Source organism: Camelus ferus, chromosome 25 (genome assembly GCF_009834535.1).
Source record: "Camelus ferus isolate YT-003-E chromosome 25, BCGSAC_Cfer_1.0, whole genome shotgun sequence".
Taxonomy (NCBI): Eukaryota; Metazoa; Chordata; class Mammalia; order Artiodactyla; family Camelidae; genus Camelus; species Camelus ferus.
This window is the reverse complement of record NC_045720.1, coordinates 34801701-34819399: the sequence shown is the minus strand read 5'-3', so window position 1 is coordinate 34819399 and position 17699 is coordinate 34801701. Positions and strand designations below refer to the sequence as shown.

General features: G+C 35.5%; 1 protein-coding gene across 3 annotated transcripts in view; it reads right to left on the bottom strand.

The window, feature by feature from the left end:
* Positions 1-16390, bottom strand: part of RAD54B (RAD54 homolog B) — a 69994-nt gene extending 53604 nt beyond the window's left edge. The window contains exons 1-3 of one of the 3 annotated variants that reach the window (XM_006191985.2): positions 16270-16390; positions 14806-14956; positions 10903-11068 (exon numbers count right to left, since the gene is read on the bottom strand). In XM_006191985.2, coding sequence (XP_006192047.2) covers positions 10903-11068; positions 14806-14940 — 301 coding nt within the window. In that variant the 5' untranslated portion in view covers positions 14941-14956; positions 16270-16390. Of the gene's footprint in view, positions 1-10902; positions 11069-14805; positions 14957-16202 lie in introns of all 3 variants that reach the window. The other 2 variants (XM_032468043.1, XM_032468042.1) reach the window with 2 other exon arrangements.
* Positions 16391-17699: the final 1309 nt, after the last annotated feature.

Sequence of the window (17699 nt, the reverse complement as noted above, 5' to 3'; positions counted from 1 at the left end):
GCCTAGAACTTCACTGTCTAATGCAGGAGCAATGAACCGCATATGGCTATTGAGTATTTTAAATGTGCTAATGGGGCTGAGGGACTGAACTCTAAATTTTATTGTATTTTAATTAATTTAAACAAAAATTTTAAACAAGCAGCATATTTTCCTATTAAACACAACTTTATTGTGTTGGTAGGATTACATTTTACTTAACCCTTTTGTCACATGTGATACTATTCTTTCTAGTATTACTGATGTCGACAGAAATAAATGCGCAGCCTAAAAATTGAGTTATGTTTTATTTGGTGGGAGGACTCGAGCTGGGATGACAGCCTCTCAGATGGCTCTGAGGGGCTGCTCCGAAGAGGTAGGGGAGGAGCTAGGATACATAGGAGCTTTACAACAAAGACCAGGTAGTTGGAACAATAAAAGATTACTTGTTATCTAAAGAAAAACGGGCATATCAAGTTAAAGAATTTAGTGCTTTTCTATGTATGGGAGGAAGCAAACATTTGGGCTCACTGAATTCATTCCTTTGACAAGCACCTAGCTATTTAGGGCCAGCAGTCCTTTCTTATTCTGAGTCCACTCAGAGTACACCACTGTGAGTGGCTGCAGAGGCCGGGCTACAGGCCTGTCCTCACTGGGGGGTGGCGGCAGCTGCTGATGACTTGGTTTCAGCATTCTTTGTTTACTGATACGGTTGCAGTATTTTCATTCACATTGCAGTATTTTGGTTCACACTGACAAGAACTCCCTCCTTGACCAAACGTTAGTCAGGCTCCTCTGAGCCCTCTTCTCAACTAGGCCCTTAGCAAGAATCCTGCTAAGTCAGTTTATGGAGAATTCCCCAACCCTTGACACCTAACCAAATTCTTCATACTCCCATCCTTAACACCCAACCAAGTTCCTCTCAGTAATTTTCCATCCACTGACTTGCTTACCCTGCCCACTGGCTATAAATCCCTGTTGTATTAGAAATTGAGTTCAGTCTCTCTCCCCTATTGCAATAGCTTTGAGTAAAGTCTTCTTGCCTGTTTAACTTGTTTGGTATAATTTTTCTTTGACATTACACATAATCACATCACCAGCAAGTAGATCTCAAATTGATTCTGTTTGAATGATTTTTTTCTATGTACTGATGTAACATTTAATGGATTTGTTTGAATATTTTATGCAGATAGTACAAATTAGTTATACCCTGTGTAAATGGTAGTTGATTATTAATCTGAAATACTTAGTCTTAATTATATATAATTATTTTTCTAGGTAAAAAAATAATGAGCAAATTTTTGTAATATAAAAAAGTATACTACTGATGCAGAATCAAGTAGAGATACAGAAGTTAGTACTATTATATTTATACAATGGAATACTACTCATCCATAAAAAAGAATAAAGTAATGCCATTTGCAGCAACATGGATGGACCTGGAGAATGTCATTCTAAGTGAAATAAACCAGAAAGAGAAAAAAAAAATACCATATATCATCACTATATGTGGAATCTTAAAAAAAAAAATCCAAAGGAACTTATTTACAAAACAGAAACAGAATCAATGATATAGAAAACAAACTTATGGTTACTAGCAGGGTAAGGGAGTGGGAAGGGATAAATTGGGAGTTCTAGATTTGCAGATACTAACTACTATATATAAAATAGATAAACAATTGGTTTATACTGCATAGCACAGGGAACTATATTAAATATCCTGTAGTAATTTATGGTGAGAAAGAATATGAAAATGAATATATGTATTTTCATGTATAACTGAAGTATTGTGCTATACACCAGAAACTGACACAACATTGTAAACTGACAATACTTCAATAAAAATATATTTAAAAAAAGAAGTTAGTACTTTTATTGGAACAATAAAGGAAAAAAAAGTGTTGACTATCACATGCAATTTGCCACAGCAGAACAACAATAATCTGATCAGTGCATAAAAAAAATGTTAAAGAAAATAAACTAGACAATAGTAAGAGACACTGCCAAAAAATACAGTAAATTTGACAAGCAGTTTCCTCTCAACAAACAAGAACTGATGAAGTTCAATCACCTCAAATCAGAATTAAATATCCAGAAATATTTTTAAATGATATGTAACAAGGTCTGACCTTGTAACTTTGGTAAGCTATATAATGGCTTGGTTTCTTGCACAAAAAAAGAAAACCATATTTAGACAAAGAGATGGTGAAAATATACGTTTTTTATTATATATATAATTTATATATTATATATAAATATATATTATATATATAATTTCACTTATGGAAATTTTGTTAGAAAACTATGGAAAAAAGATTTTAAAAGATATTTTTAAAATGAAAGATCTTCAATTAAGCAACCCACAACTGTCTATAGAATACAAGACTAACATATCCAACATTAGTTGATTCAATATTCTAAAACTTGCAAGTACTTTCCTATAGATTGAAATGAGCTGTACAATATAAGAGATACTGCCCTATTAATACTTGGGTCACATTTTATCTCAAAGGACTTCTAAATTTACAAAGAAATGGTATTGATTCATGATCAAATACATATATGAACTCACAACATGGATTTTTTTAATCTTCTATATCTGTCAAAGAAGAATTTCAACTAGACGTGGGGGAAAAGTTCTACTGCAACAGATGGTGTTCTGTTAGGTTAGATTTAAAATTCTGGATTTACTGAAATTTTAAAACAAAAAATTAATCTTACATAAATTACTGTTTCACATACATTATAAAAATATTGTATTCAATCTTCTATAGCAGACTCTATGAAAAGTGTCATGAATACACTTGTTAAAACTACTTGGCAATCTACAGATTCAATGCAATCCCTATTAAACTACCAATGGCATTTTTCACAGAACTGGAACAAAAAATGTTTCAATTTGTATAGAAACACAAAAGATGGCAAACAGCTAAAACATTCTTGAGAAAGAACGAAGCTGGAGGAATCACACTCCCTGACTTCAGACTATACTACAAAGCTATAGTAATCAAAACAGTATGGCACTGGCACAAAAACAGATGTATAGATCAATGCAACAGGATAGAAAGCCCAGAAATAAAACCACACACTTATGGACAATTAATCTATGACAAAGGAGGCAAAAATATACAGTGGAGAAAAGACAGTCTTTCAATAAGTGATGCTGGGAAAACTGGACAGCTACCTGTAAAAGAATGAAATTACAACACTCTCTAACACCATATACAAAAATAAACTCAAAATGGACTAAAGACCTACATGTAAGACTGGGTACTATAAAACTCCTAGAGGAAAATATAGACAGAACACTCTTTGACATAAATCACAGCAGTATTTTTTTCAAACCAGCTCCTAGAATGGAAATAAAAGCAAAAGTAAACAAATGTAGTATTAAGAGAGTGGAGTGTACTCTGACTCCTTCAGGAGGATGTGATCAGCTTATTTAAATAATTCTGTGGCTGGCAGGGAACTGAAACCTGCAACTCATGGATAAGCAGAAACTGCACCTGATCCATTTAATAAGGAGGGTTGTTTAGCTAAAGGGTCTTATACTAGGGAGCAGAGTGGGGAAGAGAACTTGCAGTTAGGCCATTCAAGGCCCCCTGATTTTAGCAGATGTCAAAGCAGTGCACAATATTAGGCCTTAATTTTAGGTCTTACACTACAGCCTCCCCTACAGACAGACAGACACGCACACACACACACACACCCTCCAGATTCACGTAAATTAAGAACCACTGCTCAACATGTATATCATCTGATTGTTGCCTTTTCCCATGAGTGCCCCATCTTAGGAAAAAAGCAAGCAATGCTCCATACTCAGGAGAGAACTTGATAACTCAGTCTGATTGAGTCCTGGATAATACCTGAGTAGTTTCAAACATAATTCAAGATGATATGGAATGATGCAAATGGGAGGGTTGATATTCAAATGACCAGGATTGTTTTTTACTGACCTGATTCCAGGATAAATTTGAGCAAACTTATTCACTTCTGTCCAAGACAGGAACTCAACAGAATAGCCCCAGTGTGTAGGTTACCCCAAAAACCATTCTTTATCCTGAGAACAAGTATTTTGGAGAGAATTATCTTCATTAGTGTTTTTAAAAGAGATAGGGATACACCTATCGTGATTCCCCTCTTTAGCAGATTGGGCTCCTGACATTGCCAAACAATCTGGACTGGGAAATAACTCTACACACCTCCAAATTTCAGAGACCTACTTATTCCCTGACCCAAATCTTTATAAAAGAGACTTAAAGGACAAGGACAGTCTCCTAAATTTTTAATATATTTTTCTATGGGAAAAAATGATAAAGTGGATCTGAGTATTCAGTATTTGATTCCTTAAAAAAAAAAAAAAGTTAAATAAATAAATAAGTAAATAGTTAAATAAAAATAGAGTCACTGTTAGAGAAAAAAATATTCACCAATCAACTGATAACAAATTTTTTAAAAAATATAGTTCCCATTCAAATATCCTTTAAGGCTTAACTATAACATCAAAGCCTCTTTGCAGGCCACGTGACAATATAATGAAATCAACTGTAAAAAGCTAACGTGATAGATACTTGGAAAGAGACTGATTTGAATATCAAAAGATTTTAGGTCTTTGGCAAGAGTTAAGAAATCCACAAACATTTTGCAAAAATAACTCATCTTATGGCAGTGCTAAGAAAGCAATAAAGTTATATGTAAACAAAAGAAGGCTTATCATGCTATCATAATTTTCATAAGAAAAATCTAAATTTCGTTCAAATAACCATTATTCATAAGGATATAAAATCTCAAACTGCTTTTTTTCACAACAACATTTCCTACTAGTTTTCGGTCCCTTTCTGGTAGACTGGTTACATACAAGTGAAATGAATGAATAAGTAAATGTACTTAAGATAACGGTGATGAATTTTTTCACTGTCAAAGAAGGTACTGCAACTATGGAAAGAGTAAAGACTAGACTGAATCCTGTGGCACCAAACTGGAATTGGAATATTTGTAGGAAATCATGGTTTCTAATATACAGAGACAGATAAAGAAACACAGGTGTAAAAATATATATCCTAACATTGATCGTTGGAAGGGTTAAAAGCAATAACATTGCAGTAATAATGAGCATACCTAGTGTCCAGATCTTACTTTTTAAACACCACTTTCCATTAAAAAAGAATCAGGACCCTTGGTTAATTTCAATAGCTGGGGCAAGGAAGCTCTAATCATGCCAGAAAGTACAGGAGTGCTCAGAAATTGACGGGGATTGTCAAAAAGACACAAAAGCCCTTGTAAAGGGGTTTTCCATTGGTCAGATTTGAGGCAATCTGACCACCACAATAAATGACAATAACAGATTATAACCCATTAAATACAATGAAAACTTATGAATCTATAAAAAATTGACAAATAAATGGGGAGAAGAAAAATCTCTTGCTTATCTCAAATGCCAACTAATAAATATAGATGGAATTAGACAATCACCATTTGGCAACAATCACAGTGATCATATTTAGGGGAAAAAAAAATCAATGAAAGCTAAAACTACTGGGTGAAAGTTTGATTAAATACAAGATGTCTATCTAGTGTCAAAGTATCTCCCCGCAGATACTTATTAAGTACGAAGGCAAAAATAATACTTTTATAGTGAAGAAACCCAGCAGAAACCAGGACATTATTGCTGTCATACTCCTTCCAAAAACGCATAGCCTGAATCTACTTATGAGGAGATTTCAGACAAACCCAAACCGAGGAACACTGTATAAATGACTGGCCCACAGTTTTTAAGAATATTAAAATACTGCACAAAAGACAAGCAAAGGCCAAGAAATTGTTCAAGATTAAAGGAGACTAAAGGGACACAACAGCTAAGAACAACACGTAATCCTGGACTAACAGGAAAACAACGTTCACTAATTCACTTTTTAAAGTTTATTTCTGCTATAAGGGCATCACTGGGACAAGTGACGAAAGCTGGATGGAATCTGTAGATCGGATGGTAGTCCTGTGTCAGAACTAATTTCCTAATTGTGATGGTTGTGCTTCTGTACTTTACCATACGGAAGCCTGCACTTGTTTAGGAAATGCAGACTGAAAAATTTAGGGTAACAGAGCATCATGTCAGCAACTCATCTTCATTTGGCTCAGAAAAATTACAGACACACAAACACACACAAATGTGGTAAAATGTGTGGAAATTCTTTGTACTATACCTGAATTTTTCTGTAAGTCTAAAATAATCTCCAAATATAACATTAAAAAGTTTATGTTAAAAAGCACAACAAAATAATATTTTTAATGATTAGATTGTCAAATATCAAAAAGCATAATTATATACTTATATATAGGTTGAGAATCACAATAAATGATACATATATTGTTCATATGTCGCTGGTGGGAATATAAACATACTAACCTCTGCAGAGGGCAATTCAACATTATCCATCAAAATGATAAATGCACATACCTTCGGACCAGCACCCCTACACCAAGGTGTTTATCCCATGAATATTTTCTCACTTATGTTTATATTTACAGATATTCACTGAAGCTTTGTCTGTAATAACAAAAGATGCCAAGCAACCTAAATATCCATTAACAAGGCACTGGTTAAGTATGTCAGGCATATCCACACAGTGGAATATTATATAGTTTTTAAAAAGAATGAGGTAGTTCTTTGACATAACATTGTAAAATGATTATAAATCAAGAAAAAATGTTTAAAAAATAAATAAATAAATAAGAATGAGGTAGTTCTAAATATACTGACAAACCGATTTCAAAGATACACTGTTACAGTAAAAATGCAAGATACAGAACAGCGATGCTAATGAACATTCTTTTTCTCTTTAAAGTATAGTTGATGTACAATGTGATTTAAGTTACAAGTGTACAACACAGTGATGATGAACATTCATTTGTATGGGGAAAATATACACACACAAATGTTTCCAAATGTACAGGTTACTCAGAGATGCCCCCAAAAACTGGTAAATGATTGTCTCTGGGGGAAGGGAACGAAATGTCTAGGGATCAGGAATTGCTGTATTCAGGAATTGCTGTATTCTTCATGTTTTCTCAACTTCTGACCATGTGCATACATTACTTATTAAGTCACAAAGGACGATATTTATCACACTATTCTACTCATATGAAATATCCAGAATAAGCAAATCTATAGAGAGAGAAAGTAGATCTGTAGTTACCAGGGGATGGGAATAGACTGGGGGATGGGGAGTTAGCTGCTTAATTAGTCCAGGTTTCCTTTTAATGTGATAAAAATGTTCTGGAACTAGGTAGTGGTGATGGTTGCACAACATCGTAAATATACTAAGTGCCACTGAATTGTACACTTTAAAATGGTGAATTTTACGTATATCAGAAAAAAAAATCAAGGATGCTTGTAAGTTAATTATAAACCATAGAATTCAAAAATTACATTAATATGATTGTGATATTTTAGTAAAATTAAACTGCTAATTACACTGTAAATATGATACCAACAGATTTGGCACATAAAAGTCCTTTTGTGTTCAGCAAGCTTCTTCTCCAATACGACAATATGACGGCTCTATTCTTTGACCATCCCTCATGTGAATATACAAAACATTCATCTGGTAGGAGTATATCCCATGCTGTCTATCTCTGTTCTCATTTGCATCATGAAATCTTGTAATAATACTCAGTTATACAGTGGCCACTCAACAGATCCAGCACATGCTAATACACTCTTACTCGTATCATTTAAAAGAAAACACAAAATCTAAGCTTCTCTGAGAATTTATAACCTGAGATCACTGACAATATTTCCAAACATCTCCAGGGATCTAAGACCCATTTGAAAAACATTTATCTCTCCACCACAAAGAGATTTTATCATTCCCTTTTGATCTCAGTAAACTTCCCTCTTCAGTGCCTCTTTCCTGTCAACCTACAACTTACTACCTTTGAAAACAACCACCAAAAAACCTCTCTGGTTCCCTGCTAGCCCTCAACATACCACTCCTTCCCTTCACAACCAAATTTCTTTACTGATTTAAACATACTATATTTATTAACACTCACTGCCTCTGTTTGCCTGTTTCCACTCATCACATATCCATTACAACGTGACTTTTTTTGTTCCAAATATTTTCTGAAACTATTCTCTCAAATATTACCAACACCTGCAAGCTGTCATGTTCCAGGAGCTTCTTCTTAAGAACTTGACTTCTCTGAAGCACATCATAGCCAAAGGGCTTTCCCAAGGGACTCAACTACAAGTTTTTCAAGATCCTTTAAGTCATAAAATGTTTTTGAATTCATACTATTTGGTTTAAAACTTGAACAAGAGAAAGTACGCCCTGTCTTTGTATGCCACAGTTGAGTGAAGGAGAGTCAGGTAAGTAGATAAAATATAAAGCATGGGGTTGACCAGCTGGAGGGAGAATTAATGGTCTCGTACTTCATCACACTGAGAAGCAATCAAGAACGACGGAATTTCTTTGTTTTTCTAAAGAATGTTAGCATAGCCATGAATATCAGGAGGTGTAGGACTCCCTTTATTAATTTCCAAGGACTGCCGAAACAGAGTACTGCAAATGCTTAAAATAACAGAATTTATTGCCTTACAGTCTGGAGACTAGAAGTTCAAAATCAGGATGACGGGGCCATTCCCTATTCTCCCTCTGAAGGATCCAGGAGAATCCTGTCTTGCAGTCTTTCTAGCTTCTCATGGTTGGTTGCCAGCAATCCTTGCACTCTGTGGCTTGCAGCTGTGTTACTCTGATCTCTGCCTCCATTCAAGGCCTGTTCCCTCTGTCTTTCTGTCTCTCTCCTCACAATGACACCAGCCACTGGGTTTAGGGTCCACCTTAATCCAGTATGGCCTCAACAGGCTTGAAGAGATTTGAAGTGCCCAGTGAAGTTCAATAGAGCAAAATGTACTTAATCAGGCTCTTGCAGTTGAGAAAGAAACCAAACTTCAACTAGCTTAAAGTAAAAATGGTTTTCCTGATGAAACAGATATTAAATGTTATGAATTACTGTTCATCTTGTTTGGTGTAATAGTGTGATTATGAAGGAGAAAGTTTATTTTAGGATATACATGCTAAAGTACTTGGAGGTGAAGTGGCATGACATTTGCAACTTATTTTCAAAACGTACAGAAAAAAAAAATTGCATATACAGAGAGACAATGGGGAGAGATTGAGAGAGAGGGAACAAACAAGGCAAAATGTTAACAACTACTGGATTTATAATGATAACTGGATTATTCTTTCAACTTCTCTATAGGTAGGAAATTTTTCAAAATAAAAAGATAATGGGAAATGTGGACATATTTTAACTGGGACATACAGGCTTGGACCTGACTTCAAGGTGGATTAGACCCAGAATTAAAAGAATGCCAAAAGGTGAACATGTACTCTACAGATCTTTCATCTCCATACTTCCCTACACACAACATTCCTCTCCAGCGATCAGCACAGAAAGCAAGACGTTTCTCACAATGCTCTTTTCCCCAGTTAACTCTCTCTCTAAATGAGAGGCAGAAGGGTATCAGGAGGTTGGCACAGGTCCCCCAGTCCAGGGAATGTACTAAATCAGAAAAAGGATTAAGGGATTAAGGGTTGAGTAAATTAACTCCCTCTTCAGTTTATCTTAACTCTTAACTCCCTTCTCATATTTAGCAGGGAAGAGAATGAGAAACTATAGTAGAACACAGAGGCCCAAATCAGTATCATGAAATGTATTACATCCTAGAATCTAAGTATCTTAATCTGGTGAAGAGATTAGCTACCATGACAGAAAGAAATAGGCATACATGGATCATTATCTGCCACAGGCTTGACAGCAGAGAGGAAAGTCTGGGAAAACAGGACGCCCACCTAAGATGGAAGGAAGACCAGAGAAAGGGAAGGGAGTAGGGAAGAAAGTAACAAAGAGGTAGCAAATCCCACAAACAGGGCAGAAGCTAAACTGCCATGACCTGGGCTGTGTCGAGGGATCTCTCTAAATTGATATCAGCTCCAAAAGCCCTTCTCAACTTCGTCCTGACACTAGTTACAGATTTGCAAAGTTATGAGGAGCATGCAAATGGTACTAAAGATCTTGGCCAGTTGGGAAAATACACAAGTCTTTTCTGCACCAGTAAGAAATGAACCCATTTGTACATAAAATTTATTAACTATCACAAAGCTCAAAATCTTCCTTCAAAAGGCTTAAGCACTTAAGAAATTTCATTGATTTGCACTGATATCTTTAAGGATGCTGGTTACTATCCTGTAGTAAATGCAAATGGGACTCTCTCCCTGAAACTGTTTGTTTAACCAAAAAATGAATAAAATGTAATTTAGAAAAATGTAGTCAATGTTGGCTTTCACAAGGCCAAATAAACATTTATGAATATCCTAGATAATTTTTAATAACCTGAAAAATATTAATCTCTTACAGATGCGAAAAGAACCACAATCATTATTTTAACTCAGTTCAACAATGGGGGGGTTTGTTTTTCCTGAAATGGTATACCTTCACAATTAAAATCTAAATGATTTGAAGTTACTCCAATGGACTGTAATGAAGTAACAATTTTACTCATTTAAAGTTCACCTCTACAGTATTAGTGCTGTTAACGTGTTTTTAAGACCTTTTTTAAACCAAACTTTAAATACAATTTATTTTGGTACTTGAAGAAAAGACCATTACTTGACCAGTAAGTTTACAATGAACAACTTTAGACATACATCTATCACAAAGTACAAGATTTGAATTACATGGTTATTAATCCAATCATTAAAGATAAATTATGACAATTAAAAAATCTGAACTGCCAACAATCTAGTAGTATTATATCAACTACTTTCAAATATAACATACTCATTCTTGCAAATAATCAATTTAAATAACACTGTAGTAAGACCGGTCAAGTGTAGACCTGATCAATAAAAAATATAGTCTTACCTGTATGATGTGGGTCTAATGTTCTCATTGCAGATGCTTCCAAACATTTTTCCCTGTAATTGTCCCCATGATTAATTTCTCTAGCACTTTCTTCAGTAGGCAGATTAAAACTGCATATTCTGGGATCATTTTGTGACTGGAGAAAAGTATTCTTACTTGCAGCAACCTAAAAAAACAAATAGGCATTTTATGCTGAAATTAAATCTAATTTCCCATAGTTTCACATAATAGATTCGTATTTTAAAATATGAGCTACTAGTTTTTCATATCTAAATACGGAATAAATATTTTAAAATAAATTAAAATTCTAATTTTTATTGTTTGCTTTTTAAACTAGCTTTATTACATTATAAAAGCTGAAAGACATCACAGAATAAAAATTATGCTTATAATTATGGTGTATTTTAAACAACATATCAAATGAGGTTTCCTATAAGTCACAACACGCCATTCTCATAGTCAACCGCTTTTTTTTCTTGTTAAATTTCTCAATATTAAAGGCAACACTTAAATATTGTTAATTTCTTAGGTGTGATAATGATACAGTCTTTTTTTTTTTTTTTGAGTCCTTATATTTTAGAGACAAATACTAAAACATTTACAAATGAAAAAATATTCCTGGGATTTGCATCAAAATACTGAGTGGGGAAGAACTAAGAACTGGGAAGGGAGCTGGAGAGGTAAAAACAAAGTAGGATGGGTCATAAACTGACAATTGTTGAAGCTGGGTAATGGGTACACGGGATTCTTCATATACTGTTTTCTCTATTTTGGTATGTGCATTAGTTTTCTGTTGCTACTGTGACAAATGACCACAAACTTAGTTGCTTAAAACAATGCAAACTTATTATTTTACAAATCTGTAAGTTAGAATTTTGACTTGGGTATTACTCAGCTAAAATCAAGGTTATCAGCAAGGCTGCATTTCTTTCTGGAGACTCTAAGGGAGAATATATTTCCTTGACTTTTCAAACTTCGAAAAGCCACCCACATTCCTTGACTTGTGGCCCCATTCCTCCACTCCAAAGCCAGTTCTTCTGCATCTCTCCAACCCTACTTCCATAATCACATCTTTCTCTAACTCTCTCTTCTGTCTCCCTTTTCAACTTTCAAGGATCTTTATGATTATATTGAGCCCACCTAGATAAGCCAGGATAACCCCTCATCTCAAGGTCCTTAACATCAATCACTTAGTCAAAGTTCCTTTTGCCATGTGAGGTAACATATTGACAAGTTCCAGGAACTAGGACACAGACATTTCTGGAGGGCCATTTTTTAGCCTACCATAGTATGTTTGAAATGCTTTTTAAATAACAACTCACAATAAAAAGACACAGTTGTCATGTCTCTATAAATGTTCATTATAATAAATTTCAGAGACATTCAAAAACCTATTCGGTAAGATTTTAAAGTAAATCACGGCAATAAACTAATAAAGGTCATAAATTTTATTTTTTGGAACATTTTATTTTCATATAATTTCAAACTTTTTGAAACATTCCAGAACTAAAACAAGGAAGTCCCATATACCCTTTACCCAGATTCACCATTTGTTTACATTTTGCTCCATTCACTTTCCCTCTATCCCTCCCTCCTTGTGTGTGTGTGTGTTTGTGTTTGTGTGTACATACATATCTGAGAGTAAGCTGGAGACACAGTGCTCCTTTACCTCTAAATATTGCAGTGTGTTTCCAAAAAGCAAAGACATTTCTCTTACATAATCACAGTAAAGTTATCAAAACCAAGAATTTAACATTGGTAGTATAATACTATTATCTAATCAACAGTCCACATTTAAATGGGGTCATTTACAACAATAATGTCTTTTTATAGTTTTTTCCCTGAGCCAGGCTCCAGTCCTAGATCACACATTACATTTAGTCAGCATGTTTCTTTATTCTCCTTTAAACTAGAACAGTTCCTCAACCTTTATTCATCTTTTGTGATTTTGACACTTTTAAAGAATACAGGCCAGTTATTTTGTAGAATGCCCCTCTATCTGTCTGATGTTTCTTTATGATAAGTTTCAGGTCACGCATTTTGGACAGGAATATCACAGCTCATCACAATATCAATCTGCCCCCTTACTGGAGGCATTCATTTGATTAAAGTGGTGCCAGCTATCTCTGCAATTAGTATTTTTCCATTTTAATTTTTTAAAGTATGTTGCTTATTTAAAATGAAAAACTGTGTTTTCTCCTTACATTGTGGCCAAAATTCTAAAGAAACGTAGGATAAAACAAACAGATGCAGACCAAAAAATGCAGTCAAAAATTAGTATATGTTTTCAACAACAAAAAGACAACCAGTTAAATGCCTCAAGGGACTTCAATAGTATCTGTTCTCCAAAGAAGATATACAACTGGCTAATAAGCACAGGAAAAAGTGCTCAGCAACATCAGTCATCAGGAAAATGCAAATCAAAACCGCAATGAAATACCACTTCACACCAACAAGGATGGACATAATAAAAACAAACAAAAAACAAACCCAAGAGCAACAGAAAACAGAAAATAACCACTGTTGTTAAGGATGTGGAGAAACTGGAACCCTAAGACATTGCTGGTGGGAATGTAAAATGATGCAGTAGCTGTAGAAAACAGTTCAGTAGTTCCTCAAAAACTGAACAGAATCACCACATGATGTAGTAGTCCCATCCTAGGTATATACACAAGAGAACTGAGAACAAGTACTCAAACAGAAACTTGTATGCCAATGCTCATAGCAGCATTACTCACAACTGCCAAAAAGTGGAAACCACCCAAGCAGCTATCGACAAACGAATAAATAAACAAAATAGAGTATATACAGACAACTGAATGGTATTCAGCCACACAAAGCACTAAAGCATTCTGGTACATGCTACAACCAGGCTGACCCTGGAGAATATTATGCTAAATGAAATAAGCCAGCACAACAGAGCAAAGATTTATGATTCCACTTATAGAGGTGCCTAGAATAGCCAAATTCATGGAGACAGAAAGTCTAGTGATGACCAGGGGAGAACAGGAGTTATTGCCTAATGGCTACAAAGTTTCTGTTTGGAGTAATTAAAAGCTTTGAACACAGATAGTGGTGACTGTTGAACAACAGTGTGAATGTAAATGATAAAATGGCAAATTTTATGTTATATATACTTTACCACTATAAAAAAAAGAGAGAGAAAAATGATTAGTAGATTTTAATCTCCCTAACATAAATAAATCAGAGAATTGTAAAGTAGCAGAAGTATGGATTACGTATTATATAAACTCTCTGTGGAGGGAGGGTATAGCTCAAGTGGTACAGCGCATGCTTAGCATGCACAAGGTCCTGGGTTCAATTCCCAGTACCTCCTCTAAACATAAATAAATAAATAAACCTAACTACCTCTCCCCCAAAATAAATTAAAAAATTATATACTCTCTATAACCTTTAAATTCTTCCTATATACCTCAGACCAAACAATCCTTTCTCTTAGTAGTAAAAAATGTATACTAAGACCGTTTCAAGCACTTACATTTTATAAGTAAAAATGAAAGGAAATGTCCAGAAGAGTGATATAGATCACTATTTATATATGTTTTCTCTTTAAATTGCCTTATCTAAAAGTTTTCACTTAATTACATGGTACCTTTAAAAAGAACATTAATCAAAATAATTTTTTTACAAGAATCCCCACCCCTTCCCTTGCAGACATATTTTTCACTGTTACCAAAGTTTACTTTATAGAACTACCCAAGTTTACTTCATGTCATTCCTTCAAAATATAAATATTTAGTCATTATTTCTAAGGTGTCTAGAAGACTTTGTCAGAGATACTGAAAACTCTTACGGGCAGTAAAGTATTGTTAACTCTTTAAGTGGCATTTAAAAAAAAAAAAACACATGCTTCTCTCTTCCTTTACTTTTTTCTTTTTTTACCTCAAGTAATTTTATATCTGAATTCTGCTTTGTAATCTCTTCGTTCACGCTTGGATTACTTCTTGCTGGCGGTATAAATTTCGGTTTTTTGAAGGGATTCCCCTGCAACTGACTTGGTGCGGCAGATCGTCTCATATTCAGCAGTATTAATCTGTAAAACACCCCAAACAAAACAGCATCTAATCATAAGTCTGATTAGAATCACCTGTAAATATATCATCACCTTAATTATGACAACTTTAAAAATATGAGACTAAGCTCCGACACTTACATATGACCGTAGGCATCCATCAAGCCATGTAACCCGTTGATGCATTTCAAAATAAACTGCAGACGTCAGCATATTTTCCCCTAAATACTTCTGGAGCCTTATTACTTCTTAAATTAGTGCTATTTGAGCCCTTTTCCCAGGCCCTAGAAATCATAACCATTTAGCAGCTCTGCCGTAAGGCAACAACTTCCGATGCACTCTAACACGTACCTGCTTCTGTCCTCCCAAGTAAAACGAAAATCCAGGCTGACCACACATCAGAATGCCTACATTACTTGGCAATTTAATACACTGTACTGTGTAATAACTAAGAATACAGCTTTGGAGGCAAATGCCTGAATATAAATCTGGACCTTCACTTCCTAGTATATGACCTTGCACAGTTTGTATTCCCTCTTTTGTCTCCCTTTCCTCATCTATATCAGGGGATATAATAATAATTACTCATAAAACTGTCGGGAAGATTCAATGAAATACTTAAAAAAATTTTTCAACACACTTTGACACAAAGTACTCAATGTTATATGTAATATTACTGTCTACAGTAATTATGATTAGATGTTTAATACATAAGGTCTTATGAAGTAGAGATGATGAAGTTTCCGTAAGTGAGGATAGTGAAGGATGAAATTCGACAAAGTGGATTATGAACAGAATCTATGGATTCATTTTGGCTTTGAAGCGGGGGATGAAGTGCGACAAGAAAACCTCTGGGATGCAAGAACGTAAATAAAACAGCCAAGAACCAGCAACCGCCCTCCCCTGCTGTTCCTGCTTTTCCCCTTCCAACTACATTAGGTAGTTCTTTCACTTAAGTCGTTCCTGTGACGTGGCGGCCCGGGTAAATCTTCCACTACTTACTTAATATTAATTAATACCGCGCAGGAGAGTGTAGGGTAGTCCTGAGGGAAAGACACCCAAGCGCCATAGGAGCAGAGCGAGCGCGGAGGCGGCCCCGCGCCGAGCCGCCTCCCCCGGCGGCCTGCCCCCAGCCCCCCAGCCTCCCCGGGGCCAGCGGCGACGGCGTCCCTCACACCTGCGACCGCGCTCCCAGACCCGCAGGAGGCGGCCACGGCCACTCCGCCTTCCTTCCCTCCTCCCTCGGAGGCCTGCTCCAGCGTCTCACCCTTCTTTGTCCCACACAAGCCTACAGGTGGTCGCAGCCTCACAGCCCTTCCCCTCCCGGGACGCACCGGCGAGGATCCGAGGAAGCGGCGCTCCCAGACGGGAGGAACCCGGGGAGACGGCGTCCCCCTCCACGCCAGGCCGCTCAAACCTCCCGCCTCGGCGCAGCCAATCGCGGACGAGCCAGTCGCGCGTGCGCACTACTTTCCTGTCGCGGCAACTCATCCAGCTCGACTCTGATTGGACGATCTCTCCGCAACACTGCGCAAGTGACTTTGTGTTTCTCCTTCAGCGCTTCCAGGTACGCTTCAGGTTTATGGTTCAGTTCGAAACATAGTTATTTGGTCCCTACAGTCAGGCAGAATATAGATACTGAGGCTACAGACCACATCCTAGGACAGAGTTCTTAAATCTGAGAACATCTAAATGGATATGTTCTTGTAATTTAATGGTCTGCATAGCAATTTTTGCTTTGAAGAACAGTATACAAACATAATGGATTTTTATCTTGTAGCTCCTAAGTTAAGCTGCATTTTAGGAGGTGATTTTAGCAACTCTGTTGATATGTTTCTTTAAGGTACTCAGCCCAAATAAGCAAACTGAAGTTTTAAAAGTGGCCCAACACCTTTTAAAATGGTGTTAAAATGGTGACTAGTTAGAAACACATAGGTCTTGGGCCCTTTAATTAGTAAAAGTATCTTCAAATCAGGTTACCCACCTTATGTAGAAAAATAATCCAGTTTGAGCAAACTGGATTAAAAACGTGTGATTTAAAATAATTTTCATCATTTAGCCTGTTTTAAATGCCATTAACTTTAATTTAAATACCATTAACTTCTAATACATGAAGAATTAGAGTATTAAATTTTACCAAATTGTAGTCGAGGAGCTATCATTTTTTACGTACTAAATTGTTATAATTTTTTAGACTTTATTTTAGTAAAATAAACGATGTTATTACATAAATAACAGCATAAGTTTCTGTGTTGATGTTTTTAAAGTTTGGGCTAATTTTCTACAATAAGGATGGGACAAAGAGCAAAGTTATGACTAATGAGGATAATCCAAAAGAAATACAGTCCTAGTCAGAACATAGCAAATAAAATACTTTTATCTGAAACAGTAAATTTCAGGTTATTTATGTTTTATAGGGACTGTCTTTGAGGGGCAAAAATCAACCTGACTTTTTATTCTTTCTAATAAAAATCATCATGAAATATTTATTTTACTTCACTTACTTGATTATTTTATATTAGATAAAGATGGACTAGAAAGATACCTGTCATTTTAGTCAGAAATAATACAGGTATTTCTCAATAATAACAAATTTATTACATAAATAAATGATTTATAATTGCATTTCAGTCACAAAGTCTACCAGTATAGCTGACTATGTGCCAGTCATTGTAGGTGCTGGGGGATACAGCAGTGGGTTAAACAGACAAAAATTCCTATCTTTATAGAACTTGCCTTCCAATGGGGAGACAATAATAAAGAA